At 41.8% G+C, this 14490-nt stretch overlaps 1 protein-coding gene across 5 annotated transcripts in view; it reads left to right on the top strand.

Moving 5' to 3' along the window:
* The first annotated feature begins 288 nt into the window (after positions 1-288).
* VTI1B (vesicle transport through interaction with t-SNAREs 1B) overlaps positions 289-14490 on the top strand; it is a 28514-nt gene continuing 14312 nt past the window's right edge. For 2 of the 5 annotated variants that reach the window (XM_054530762.2, XM_054530761.2), the window contains exon 1: positions 453-1130. In XM_054530762.2, the coding sequence (XP_054386737.1) occupies positions 468-1130 (663 nt within the window). In that variant the 5' untranslated portion in view covers positions 453-467. Of the gene's footprint in view, positions 1131-13574; positions 13737-14227; positions 14293-14490 lie in introns of those variants that run through there. The other 3 variants (XR_008513327.2, XM_002824866.6, XM_054530763.2) reach the window with 3 other exon arrangements.

Raw genomic sequence — 14490 nt, 5'->3', positions numbered from 1 at the left:
ACTTTTGAATTTTTGGTTTTTGGGTTGTTTTTTTTGGAGACAAGGTCTCGCTCCACTTGGGAGCAAGGTCTCCCAAGCTGGAGTGCAGTGGTGGGACCTCAGCCTCCGGGGGTAGCTGGGGCCAAAAGTGCGCGCCACCATGCCCGGTTCTTATTTTGGGTTTCTGGTAGAGCTCTCGCTATTGTGCCCAGGCTGGTCTCGAACTACTGGATTCAAGCAATCCTCCCACCTCGGCCTCCCAAAGTACTGGGATTACAGGCGCGAGCCACTCGCCCGGCCGGGTGCCACTTCTGAAAGGTTGGGGAGCCGCTGGGCCTTCCAGGAAAAGTGCTCCACCTCCCGACGGCAGGCAGAGTCCCCGGCCCGGCTACCTTTCCAGGGCCGAAAGCCAACAGTCAAGACGCGAAACGAGGAATTCGGGTCACGGTGGCAAAGTAAAGCGCGATAACAGTGAGGACGACGTCTAGATGCAAACATACATCAAATCGGGCCGAAGCCCGCTGTCGCCGCGCGGGCTGAACCTGGCACCCGGAGCAACGCGCGACCCCGGGACGAGACGCTCTCGTCCGAGCCAAACTACATCCCCCGGCGTGCACTGCAACGCCCGCCCCCCGCCGGCCGGTGGGGCCCGGGAGGAAGGCGGCCGAGCTGCCCGTCCCGCAGGTGCCCTGGGGCCCTTCGCTGCGGCCTTTCCCCACCCTGGACCCGGCACTTCTTGGGTTCTGCGACTGCCGCTTGCCCCGGCGCCCCAGCGCTCCCTCAGGAGTCGCCTAGGCTGCGCAGTCTCCCGACTTCTAGTCAGGCTTTCGCGCCGGCGCTCCAGCAATCACTGGCTGGAGAAGGTGGGCGTTCCGGCTCGGGAGGACCCTGCCGCGGCCCCGGAAGAGCCTTGTCCTGGGCGGCGGTGGTGCGGCGGTCGCCGTTATGGCCACTGGGCTGGGCGGCTGACCGCCGGGCTAGGAGAAGGCCCAGGGCCCCGAATCTCGGTGGCCGCTGCTCGAGCGCGGCCTGCGCCATGGCCGCCTCCGCCGCCTCCTCGGAGCATTTCGAGAAGCTGCACGAGATCTTCCGCGGCCTCCATGAAGACCTACAAGGAGTGCCCGAGCGGCTGCTGGGGACGGCGGGGACCGGTGAGTTCGGGGTGGGCCACGCCGTGGGGACCGCAGCCCCGCGCGCTTTGGAAGGAAGATTCCACCACCTTCCTCCCGGAGCCGGGCCCGCGTCTCCTCCCTCCGCGTCCTCAGACACGCCCCCTAGGGCTGGCTTGTCCCAGCTCCAGGTCTCCCTGCTGCCACTGAGAGTGAATTGGGGACGCGCCCAGGGACGGACATCGGGGTTCAGTTCCCTGGGATCCTTCTATGGCCTTCCACATTTTCTCATCTTTTTTCACTGCGGCAAATAGAGCAGAGGGGCTTTTGCATCTGCGGTCCTGTAATGTAGAGTGGGTTTCTTTCGTAGCTGTTTTTGTTTTATGTATTTAAAAGCCCTAGTCTCAAGACAGGTCTGGTTTTCACTAGACTGACAGAGGATCCGTAGCACAGAAAAAGGGTTAAAAACCCAAAGGAGTCATAATTTGGGGGTATTGGTAAATACCAGTTATTGGAGGGTAGAGAGCTGGCTTTAAAACCTGATTGTGGCATTTAGATGTGGTCTTGTTTTGAACGTTTTTACTGCTGAGACTGTTTACTACCCCTTAATTTCATGATTCAGGTTGCTACAAGTTCTGTCTGGAGGAGCTGGAGTTTTCCGGCCCTAAATCCATAGGAAAATCTGCTATAGTTCTTGGCCTCCGGGTATATAGAACTTGATGGCAAGGACAAAACTTTGTTTTATTGCTTTTATTTAAGATTCAGAGCTTGAGTGTTTGCTCAACGAATTACTCAAGGTCATAAGAATTGAATGACTCTGGTGAGATTGAAATTCATGTATTTAATATATATTTATTGGAGGCTGCTGTGTGCAAGGTGCTGGTGAATTGTGAGGCACCGTTCTAGGTGCTGGTGAATATTGCAAATTACAGTGAAAAAGATACGAACATCCCCATTCTAGTGGGTAGGTGATAACTATATAACTATATATAATATATATATAATATATATATAATACATATATAATATATATATAATTATATAATTATATAATTATATATATAATTTTTATATAATATATAGTATATATTATATATAATTTTTATATAATATATAGTATATATTATATATAATTTTTATATAATATATACTATATATTATATATAATTTTTATATAATATATACTATATATTATATATAATTTTTATATAATATATACTATATATTATATATAATTTTTATATAATATATAGTATATATTATATATAATTTTTATATAATATATAGTATATATTATATATAATTTTTATATAATATATACTATATATTATATATTATATATACTATATATTATATACTATATACTATATATTATATAGTATATATACTATATAGTATATATAATTATATATAATATATAATATATGCAATATATAATATATGTAAAATATAATATATAATATTATATGATATATATTATATTACATATATTATATATTATATATTATATTACATATATTATATAATATATATTATATATAATTTAATATATATAAATATATATTATATGTTATAATGTAACTATGTTATAGTTATATAATATGTTAGTTATATATTATATATGATATATATTAGTTGTATATGATATAAGTTATATATTATATATATTAGTTATATATTATATATTATATATTATAGATTAGTTATATTAGTTATAGATAATATATTATATATTGTTATATATAATATATAATATATATTAGTTATATATCATATATAATATATATTAGTTATATATCATATATAATATATATTAATTATATTATATATAATATATATTAGTTATATATTAATATATATTAGTTATATATTATATATAATATATATTAGTTATATATTGTATATAGTATATATTAGTTATATATTGTATATAATATATATTAGTTATATATTGTATATAATATATATTAGTTATATATTGTATATAATATATATTAGTTATATATTGTATATAATATTAGTTATATATTGTATATAATATATATTAGTTATATATTGTATAACTATATAATATAATATATTGTATATATTATATATATTATATAATGTAATATATAATACTATATAATATATAATAGAATACAATATAATATAACTATAACTATTAAGAGGCAGTGTTAAAGAATACAGGAAAGTAAATCAGAGTAAAAGAATAGGGGATGGGACTTCAGTTTTATTTTATTATTACTTATTTATTTTTTGAGACAGGGTCTCACTCTGTCACCCAGGCTGGAGTGCAGTGGCACAATCTCGGCTCACTGCAACCTCCACTTCCCAGATTCAAGCAATTCTCCTGCCTCAGCTTCTGGAGTAACTGGGATTACAGTTGTGCCACCACCCCTTGCTAATTTTTTTTGTATTTTTAGTAGAGACAGAGTTTTGCCATGTTGGCCAGGCTGGTCTCTAACTCCTGACCTCAAGTGATCCGCCTTCCTTGGGACTTCAGTGTTAAATAGGGCGGTTGTGAAAGTCCTCTCTGAGGAGATGGCATTTGAACAGAGACTTGAATGAAGTGAGGGAATAAACCAGAAATCTGGGAGAAGTGAGTGTCAGAAGGAGGGAATAGCACTGCACATGGCTTTAAGCAGAAATGAGCTTGGTGTGTTCAACAAAGAGCTGGAAGTTTCATGTGTTTGGGGTGGAGTGAGCAAAGGAGAGCTTGGTAAGCAGGGCCAGATCATGTAGGGCCTTGTGGACCATGGTGAGAGACTTGTGTCTTTTTCTAAATATGATGGGATGCAGTTAAAAGATATTGTGCAGAAGCATTGTGGGATCTGATTAATGTGTTTGAAAAGCAGACTGCAGGCAGGGCACGGTGGCTCACACCTGTAATTCCAGCACTTGGGGAAGCCTAGGCGGGCGGATCACTTGAGGTCAGAAGTTCAAGACCAGCCTGGCCAATATGGTGAAACCCCATCTCTACTAAAAATACAAAAATTAGCCGGGCATGGTGTCAGTTGCCTGTAGTCCCAGCTACTCAGGAGGCTGAGGCAGGAGAATTGCTTGAACCCAGGAGGCGGAGGTTGCAGTGAGCCGGATCATGCCACTGCACTCCAGCCTGGGCAACAGATCAAGACTCTGTCTCAAAAAAAAAAAAAAAGAAAAAGAAAAGAAAAAAAAGTAGACTGCAGGCCAGCCATGATGGCTCACACCTGTAATCCCAGCACTTGGGGAAGCTGAGGCAGGAGTATTGCTGTGTTGAAGGATTTTGAGACCAGCCTGGGCAACATGGTGAAACCCCATCTCTACAAAAAATACAAAAATTAGCCAGGCATGGTGGTGCATGCCTGTAGTCCCAGCTCTTGGGGAGGCTGAGGTGGGAGGATCACTTGGGCCCTGGAGCTGGAGGTTGCAGTGAGCCAAGATCATACCACTGCACTCTAGCCTGGACCACAGAGCAAGACTCTCTCAAAAAAAAAAAAAAAAAGTAAACTGCATTTTCAACCTGGCACTGAATTAATTTTTGCAATGCCCATTTCTATAAGGCTAAATAATGCAGAAGAACATTGCTTTGAAAAATAGAAAATTGAATTCATTATTACTATGGTTTGAATGTCCCCTCTAAAACTTATGTTGACATTTATTTGCCATTTTAATCATATTAAGAGGTGGGACCCATAAGAAATGATTAGACCAATCATCAGAGGTTGGATTGTTATCCTGAGAGTGGGTTGGTTGTTGAGAGAGAGTGGGTTAGTTCAGCCCTCTCTTGCTTGCCTGCTTTCTTGATCTGTTGCCCTTCGATCTTCTGCCATGGGGTAACCCATGGGTAGCAAGAAGGCCCTTGGAAGAATCAGCCCTCTCAGCCTTGGGTTTCCCAGCCTCCGGAACTCTGAGAAATACATTTATTTTCTTTATAAATTACCCAGACTCAGCTATTCTGTTATAGCAACATAAAGCTAAGATAGTTACATTCACCTTTGTTGTCTACCCAGCCTTTTTCTCCGTCCTGCAAAGAGGACAATCAGAAATATGTGAATGTCTTTTTTTTTTTCTTTTTTTTTTTGAGATAGAGTCTTGCTCTGTCGCCCAGGCTGGAGTGCAGTGGTACAATCTCAGCTCACTGCAACCTCCACCTCCTGGGTTCAAGTGATTCTCATGCCTCAGCCTTCTGAGTAGCTGGGATTACAGGCGCGTGCTACCACACCCAGCTAATTTTTGTATTTTTAGTAGACACAGGATTTCACCATGTTGGCCAGGCTGGTCTCAAACTCCTGACCTCAAGTGATCTGCCCGCCACGGCCTCCCAAAGTGCTGGGATTACAGGCATGAGCCACTGCGCCCAACCACAAAATACTCTAAGTTGCTGGTAACAGACATAGTTGTTAAATGGATAAGTAAAAAAAAAAAATACATATCCCTAGAATTATAATAAGTCCAACAACTTTACCTCTTATTCACTGCCTCGTTCACACTGCTTAATAAATGTTTGTTGAATAAATTGAATTTATCTAAGCAAACACATGGTGCCTCATCTCTGAATCCTCTTTTTCTAGTTCAGAGACCACATCATAAAGTTTTCAGAGCTTTAATGCCCATCATGAATTATTAGGCACAGCATAATGTACATAATACAGCCCTTGCATGTAGCTTATGCTCTGTAATTGAATTCAGTCATTTTTCAATAAACACTGAGAATTATTATATATCAGCCACTGTCTGGGCTCTGAGGACTTCCAGAGTTCTTACCTTAAAAAGGAACAAACAGCTGGGTGCGGCGGCTCATGCTTGTAATCCCATCACTTTGGGAGGCCTAGGCGGGCGGATCACAAGGTCACAGATGGAGACCATCCTGGCCAACATGGTGAAACCCCATCTCTACTCAAAATACAAAAATTAGCTGGGTGTGGTGGCATGTGCCTGTAGTCCCAGCTACTCAGGAGGCTGAGGCAGGAGAATCGATTAAACCTAGGAGGCAGAGATTGCAGGTGACAGAGCGAGACTCTATCTCAGAAAAAAAAAAAAAAAAAAAAAGGAAACAAACCTTACAACAAAGTGTGTGATTAATCCTAAAATAAAGTTCTCTGAGACCATAAAAAAGGCTGGACTTGAGCCTGGGGAAGAGGGGGAAGCTTCAAAAAACTTCAAACTGAATATAAGGGGTTGAATGGGAGTTTGCTAGACAGGAAATGCGAAGAGGCAACACAGGAGTAGAACATGGAATACTCCCAACTCTGGAGCTTAGAATGTATGTGGGAAAGTAGTAGTAGAGGGGCAGGTGAAACAGCCAGATTGTGAGGGGATCTCAGTGTCACATTGAGACATTTGGACTTGATATGGAAAGTCAGTAAAGGACTTAAAGCAGTTGATTGATGTGGATTTTCTTTTAGAAGGAGGGCATTAATGTCTAGACAGAGGACGAGAGAGAGCACAAGAATCTGGGTACAGGGGACTGTGTTGAGAGCCTTTTGGGCAGTCGCCTTGGTAACGGGAATTTGTTTGACACAGGGTCTCACTCCTGTCTCCTGTCATCCAGGCTGGAGTGCAGTGGCACCACCACTGCTCACTGCAGCCTTGGCTTCCCGGGCTCAGGTTATCCTCCCACCTCAGCCTCCCGAGTAGCTGGGACCACAGGTGCATGCCACCAGGCCTGGCTAATTTTTTGTATTTTTAGTAAGGGTCTCCCGTATTGTCCAGGCTGTTCTCGAATTCCTGGGCTTAAGTGATCCACCCATCTCAGCCTCTTAAAGTGCTGGGGTTACAGGAGTGAGCTACAGTTCCCAGCCCAAGAGGTGGTTTTGAGGCAGAAATTAACCAGCCTCAATGGATTTGAGGAGTGAGGGAGAAAGATTCCAGGGTGTCTGCATTTTTTCACTTGGTCAACTGGGTGAATGATGAACTTAAATAAGAAACATAAGAGGAGAAGCAGAGTTTGGGTTGTGGATGAGAATATCAGAGGTACCTGTAGAACAGAGATCATGACATATGTCCATTCTAGCTTCACAAAATATTTCTTCTTCTGCCATTAAAAATAACGTATGGGGGCCAGGTGTGGTGGCTCATGCCTGTAATCCCAATATTCTAGTGTGGTGGCTCATGCCTGTAATCCCAACATTTTGGGAGGCTGAGGCAGGAGGATTGCATGAGGCCAAGAGTTGGAGACCAGCCTTGGCAACATGGTGAGACCTATCTCTACAAAAAAAAAAAATTAGCTGAGTGTGGTGCTGCTCACCTGTAGTCCCAGCAGCTCAGGAGGCTGAGGCAGGAGGATCACTTGAGTCTAGCAGTTTGAAGTTTTAGTGAGCTGTCATCACATCATTGCACTCCAGCCTGGGTGACAGAGCAAGACTCCGTCTCAAAAAAAAAAAAAAAAAAAAAATTTATGAAGAAATATGTGAATTGAGAGGCCATGTAATATAATATTTAACAGCAAGAATTCAAGAGCCAGATTGCCTGAGTTTAAATTCACCTTTTAGTAGCAGTGTGACCTTGGACAGGTTACTTTAACCCAATTAGTTTTTCCTGCAAAATGGGGATAAATCATAGTATCTACTTCATAGGGTTTTTGTGATGAGTAAATGAGTTAATATATGTAAAGTCCTTAGAATACTGCCTGATAATAGAGCTACTAGCCATTTTATTTAAATGAAAATTAAGAATACCAGCCCTGTATACAACTACTCTTACCTTTTTTTTTCCAGAGTACTTATTTTCTGACATATTACAACTACTCTTACCTTTTTTTTTTCCAGAGTACTTATTTTCTGACATATTAGACACTTTCCACATTTATGATATTTACAGTATATTATTTGTCTTCCTTTCACTAGGACAGTGGTTTCATTGTGGTCCATGAACCAGCTGCATCAGCATCATCTGGGAACTTGTTAGAAATGCAAATTCTCAGGCCCCACCCCAGACCTATTGAATCAGAAAGTTTTAACAAGCAGTGTGTTTTCACAGCCCTCCAGGGGGTTTCTGATGAAGGCTAAGTGTGAAAGCCACTGAGCTAGAATATAAACTCAATGTTGTCTTTTTTTTCAGTGTTTCCTAAGTACCAGAGCAGTGCCTAGCACAGACTAGGTGCTCCATAGATAAATGTTGGATGATGGAATATGTGAATACTGTGAATTGTTGGAAAGAAAATATTGATATATGATTGTAATTTATTTCTATTCTGTTGTCCACATTTTCATTACTTTAAAAATGGGTATATTCCATCTATTAAAACAACAAAAAACAGTGTTTCTCCAAAGTACAGTCTCCATTCACTTTCTGCCTTTGAATGATACTAGAGACAATGTGTCCTATTTTAGGAAGTTTTTGTGTCAGTAACTGTCCATTACCACTTACAATAATTATTAATCCATTTAATATTTCATTAAATACCTATGGCCATAATTTCTACTCTTGGTTTTACAACCTCTGAAGAGGTCTCTCCAATTACCTCAGAGTACTATAATATGCTGTAATTTCTTAATCTAATCAATATGTTAAATGCCTGTGGTCATGATTTCTAGTTTTGGTTTTGTCATACCTGAAGACATCTCTCCATATGTCTTAATGTGTATCGTAAAAATATTGAAAGTTTTCCATTTTAAATCATTTAGATCAGTATGTATAACACAAGACCCTATTGTTTTTGGAGCCAGCAAAAATAATCACTATGGAGTACTATAATCAGCTGGCCAATAAACACCAATTACTTACAGACTGTAGAATTTTAACTATTCTAACTCCTCATTTTTTTTTTTTTTTTTTTTTTTTTTTTTTTTGAGATGGAGTCTCGCTCTTTCGCTCAGGCTGGAGTGCAGTGGCGCAATCTTGGCTCACTGCAACCTCCGCCTCCCGGGTTCACGCCATTCTCCTGCCTCAGCCTCCCGAGTAGCTGGGACTACAGGCGCCCACCACCACACCGGGCTAAGTTTTTGTATTTTTAGTAGAGATGGGGTTTCACCGTGTCAGCCAGGATGGTCTCGATCTCCTGACCTCATGATCTGCCCGCCTCGGCCTCCCAAAGTGCTGGGATTACAGGCGTGAGCCACTGCGCCCGGCCTCTAACTCCTCATATTTTCTACTGAATTTTGTTTTTGCTCTTAGGTTCTTCCTAAGTATTTACTTTCAGAAACAATGATGGTTCCTATTTATTGAGCCCTTATTATATTTGGCACTTGCTAAGTGAATGTTATGTGTATTATTTCTTTTAACCCTTTCAAACAACCTTTACGAGGTCAGTAGTCTTATAGTCCCTATTTGCAGATGAGGAAACAGGTTGGTTGAGAGGGATCTCTGTTGCTTTTAACTGTTGTATGGTGTGGGATCTAGTCAACTGTCACGGTATACAAATAAAGGGTGTAAGTCCTCCATTTTGCCACAGTGAGGCGCCAAAAGCAAAGTAACCACATATTTATGAGCTGGTGAAACTGAACTTATTTCCACAACTTTAAAGGGCTAAGATTAGGCATTCTTGGGCTGGAAATTCAAATCCCCATAAGGAAGAGAGGCTGCTCACCTTGATCAAACATTAAGGTAGGCTTTCTGTAGTTCTGTTTTTCAGAGCTGTCTGTTTCCATTTTACTCCATGTCAGCATCCACCCAGTTTCCCAAAGGAGACAGAGTTGGTCCCAGAGAGTCCCTCACGTGTGACTGATTTGGGCAGGCTTGTGGGGTGGGGGATAATGGTATTTGAAGTGGTTCATTCTTGTTCATGGTGCCCATTCTCCCCAGGATTCCACCTTGCTGTTTGTAGTTGATTGTAGCATCAATTCTAACTCCCTGAAAAGAGGAAGAGGTTTTTTGTTTTTTCAACAGATTTTTACCAGTTATTAAAGGCTATACTCTGGGAGCACAAAAATGCCCCTCAGTTGTATACAGTATACAGTTGTTTACTGTAATGTACAGAAGAGCCTTGGACTGGGAGTCAACACACTTGCACTCCAGAACTAGTGCTGCCATACATTTGCTGTTCCGATGACTGTGGGGCAGGCACTCGGTTTCTCCAGGGTCTAGTGTCCTCAGTGGTAAAGGCAGGAAGTTAGACTAGATGATCGCTGAGGTACATCCTAGCTCTAGCATTCATTGGTTTCATAATTCTGAGCCTAAAGAATTTCTAAAAAGCTGCTATTGATCCCTCTCAGTTGGGTAGAGATCAGTCTCTTGAATTATCTGCCTCCCTGGCTTTATCATCACAAGAAATGATTTCAAAGGTTTCTGTTTTGTTTTGTTTTGTTTTAAATCTTAGAAGTCCAGAAAGGATCTCATAAATGTAGTGAAGTTCTGTAAAAGTATGTTGTTATAGAGCACTTATAAGAGGAAATGTGTTTTATGAAATCAGGTAGGAAATGGAATATTCTAGCACACAGAAGTTAGTGAAAGGAGAGAGGTTCTGTGGTCTTCTTCTCCCCCTTTCATTTATGTAGTTACATTCCTGGAATCATTCTAGAATTTGCCTCTTGTGAATGCAGATTTTCATACCCATTAACAAAGGAAGAATAAAGGAGGAGAATTTATGACTAAACGCAGTTGTAGAAAAGTCTAGGAAAGGAAGGAGCTAGGAAGGGAATGTACGTATGTGTACATTACTGCTTCTTACTGCAGTGATGATGCTCAGCACTTTTGGGACAGCTTGTTACAAAATAATACAATACTGCTCCATGGAAGTAGCCGTTTTTGACTGTCGGTATTATTTCAGTACTGGTAGCTAAGAACACAGCCCCCTCAGGAATAGTAATAGCTGCCTTGGTGCTCATTTCAGTTACATCATAGATGGTCAAGAGTCATACCATTTGCCATGGTGAACCTTCCTCTACTTTTTTTTAAACAACAAACAGCCTGGGTTTTGTGAGTGGTATGGAGAAAAATGTCTGAAGTATCTTGTGTATGTTAAGGGGGTGTCACACAACAATGAATGAGACATAGTAAAGGGTGTGTTGTCATGTGCCCTTTCAGGCAGTAGCCACATCTAAGGAGGTTTATAGTTCTAGGATCTATGGCACAGTAAAAATGACAAAATAAATGTCCATGTTTCAGAGGAACTTGGTCTCAAGTTGAGATTATAGAACATACGCATCCAAAATGATTTATGGTCACTTAAAAAGTAGGATACATGGACAGGTGTGGTGGCTCACACCTGTAGTCCCAACACTTTGGTAGGCTGAGGTCGAGGATTGCCTGACCCCAGGAGTCAAGACCAGCTTAGGCAACACAGTGAGGCCCCATCTCTACCAAAAAAAAAAATTAGCTGTGTGTGGTAACCTGCACCTGTAGTCTCAGTTACTTGGGAGGATGAGGCAGGAGAATTGCTTGAGCAGGTGGGAGGATTGCTTCAGCCTGGGAGGTCGAGGCTGCAGTGAGCCGTAATCATGCCACTTCACTCCAGCCTGAGTGAGACTGTCTCAAAAAAAAAAAAAAAAAAAAAAAAGATACAACTGACATTAGATGCTGTTGTGATTAACAAAATGTAAATCCATATAAAGCATTACAATGACATTACATTTTATGTAGGATTGGGTTCAAAAGTCGGGGCTTGGCCGGGTGCAGTAGCTCACGCCTGTTATCCCAGCACTTTGGGAGGCTGAGGTGGGTGGACCACACGAGGCCAGCCTGGCCAACATGGTGAAACCCCCTCTCTACCAAAAAATAGAAAAATTAGCTGGGTGTGGTGACGCACTCCTGTAATCCCACCACTCAGGAGGCTGAGGCACAAGAATCACTCGAACCCAGGAGTTGGAGTTTGCAGTGAGCTAAGATGACGCCACGGCACTCCAGCCTGGGCAACAGAGTGAGACACAGTTTCAAAAAAAAAGCCAGGTCTTAAGATGAAAATCAGAGTAGACAAATCATCTAAGAAAATCTCAGGACGGCAACTGAGTACCCACATGCCATTTCTCCATAAGCCCAGCTCATCTGTTCTCTTTTGCAGCGGAAAGGCTGAGGTGGATGGATCACTTGAGGTCAGGAGTTTGAGACCAGACTGGCCAACATGGCGAAACCCTGTCTTTACTAAAAATGTAAACAAATTAGCCGGGCATGGTGGCACGTGCCTGTAACCCCAGCTGCTCTGGAGGCTGAGGCAAGAGAATCGCTTGAACCTGGGAGGTGGAGGTTGCAGTGAACCGAGACTGAGCCACTGCACTCCAGCCTGGGCGACAGAGCGAGACTCTGTCTCAAGAAAAAAAAAAATTGCTCTTTAGTTGGTGGAAGTGCTGCTGGCTTGTGTTTAGGAGTCACACTGAAAAATATGTAGCTTTAAAAGGCCATATCCCCATACGTGCAACAGCATAGATGAACCTTGACTTTGTGCTAAGTGAAATAAGCTAAACACAAAGGACAAATATTGTATGATTCCACTTAATGGTGTACCTGGAGTAGTGAAATTCCTAGAATGGGGAGCTGTTTAATGGGCACGGAACTTCAGTTTGAGATGATAAACAAGTTGTGGAGAACAGTTAGTGGTGATGGCTCCACAACGGTGTGAATGTACCTAGCCACTAAGCTATACACTTACAAATGGTCAAAATGGTAAATTTTATATTACATGTATTTTGCCAGCCTAGGTGACAAGTGAGACTCCGTCTTGAAACAAACAAACAAACGGTGTAAATGATGGTAACTTTGTGGTGATAAGTAGATTATGTGTAGATTTCCAGGGAGAACATTCATTTGGATGTATAAATTTTTTTAAAAAATCAAGCTCCTCTTAAACGGAGCTAATTTTTGCTTGTTAGATATGAGGGGATGACCTACTTCCTCATTTTATACTCAATGAAGGAAGAGGTGAGGTCCCAAAGAAATGAAGGAAATTATCCAAGTTTACATGCTGAGGCAGGCCCGAACCTGGCACCAGAACCTCACCCCGCTGACTAACCAGGAAAGGTGCTTGTATGCCTTTCCTCCATACAAATGTTTACCAGGTGACAGCATTCTGGTACCACCTTCATAATTTTTGCCATCCAAGTATCATCATTACTGTCACTTACATTTTATTTATTGATTTGTTTTTTTTGAAATGGAGTCTCCCTCTGTCGCCAGGCTGGAATGCAGTGGCACGATCTCGGCTCACTGCAAGCTCCGCCTCCTGGGTTCACGCCATTCTCCTGCCTCAGCCTCCCGAGTAGCTGGGAATACGGGCGCCCACCACCATGCTAGGCTAATTTTTTGTATTTTTTAGTAGAGACGGGGTTTCACCATGTTAGGCAGGATGGTCTCGATCTCCTGACCTCATGATCTGCCTGCCTCGGCCTCCCAAAGTGCTGGGATTACAGGCGTGAGCCACCGCGCCCAGCCTTGTCACTTATATTTTCTTTATGTCAACTTATTTCATGTAAAATACATTTATTTAAAACAATGTTATTTAAAAATGAAACTTGCTATCATATTTTAGATGGAAAACCTGTAGTATAAACGATCAGAAAATACAATGAAGACAATACTGTTTTAGTTAGATGTTTGTTTTGAAGCTGAAGCCTGTTCTATTTTTGTTCAAAGGGGAGATTAGTAATTTTTAGGTATTAAAGATACACTCAACCAAAGGGACGGAATGGGAAAGGCTGAAAGGGGAATGAATAACGTTCTCATCGTTCAAGACATTGCCGGTGCCACACCCAGAGAAAAACAAGCACCACACCAGACAGCCTCTCAGCAAGCAGAGTAGGTGGAATTTTTATTTTGCAGAAAAGTAGTGTATGAGTTAACATAGAAGTGCTTCACTGTGGGAGTGAAGGTGAGGGGTTTCAGAGAGTCACTATTGGTAAACATTCTTTTTTTTTTTTTTGAGACAGAGTCTCTCTCTATCGCCCAGGCTGGAGTGCAATGGCGCGATCTCAGCTCATTGCCACTTCCACCTCCTGGGTTCAAGCATTTCTCTACCTCCGCCTCCCAAGTAGCTGGGATGACAGGTGCCCACCACCACGCCCGGCGAATTTTTGTATGGTTAGTAGAGACAGGGTTTCACCAGGTTGGCCAGGCTGGTCTTGAACTCCTGACCTTGTGATCCACCTGCCTTGGCCTCCCAAAGTGCTGGGATTACAGGCGTGAGCCACCAGGCCCTGCCATAGGAAGCTTATTCTAAACAGAGGGAATGGCCTTTACAAATGTGTGGAAATAGTAATAAGCATTTGAAACTTATCTATCTTTTCTAGAAGAGAAGAAGAAATTGATCAGGGATTTTGATGAAAAGCAACAGGAAGCAAATGAAACGGTGAGAACAAGGAACAAATTTTGTTTCTTCTACCTGGTGTTGGTCTTTTCCAGAAGTAATACTAGGAACTGATCACAGATTAACTATTCCTGTCCATTGATCTTGATTTTGACTATTTCTTACTAAATGAAGCCAGTTGATGGGGATGGTTGTTGAGGGGGTTTGGCAAACAAATGGGTGAAGCCTGAAGATGCTCCTGAAATA

This window comes from Pongo abelii, chromosome 15 (genome assembly GCF_028885655.2).
Source record: "Pongo abelii isolate AG06213 chromosome 15, NHGRI_mPonAbe1-v2.0_pri, whole genome shotgun sequence".
Classification (NCBI taxonomy): domain Eukaryota; kingdom Metazoa; phylum Chordata; class Mammalia; order Primates; family Hominidae; genus Pongo; species Pongo abelii.
The sequence above is the reverse complement of the archived record's forward strand: the minus strand, read 5'-3'. Positions and strand labels throughout refer to the sequence as shown.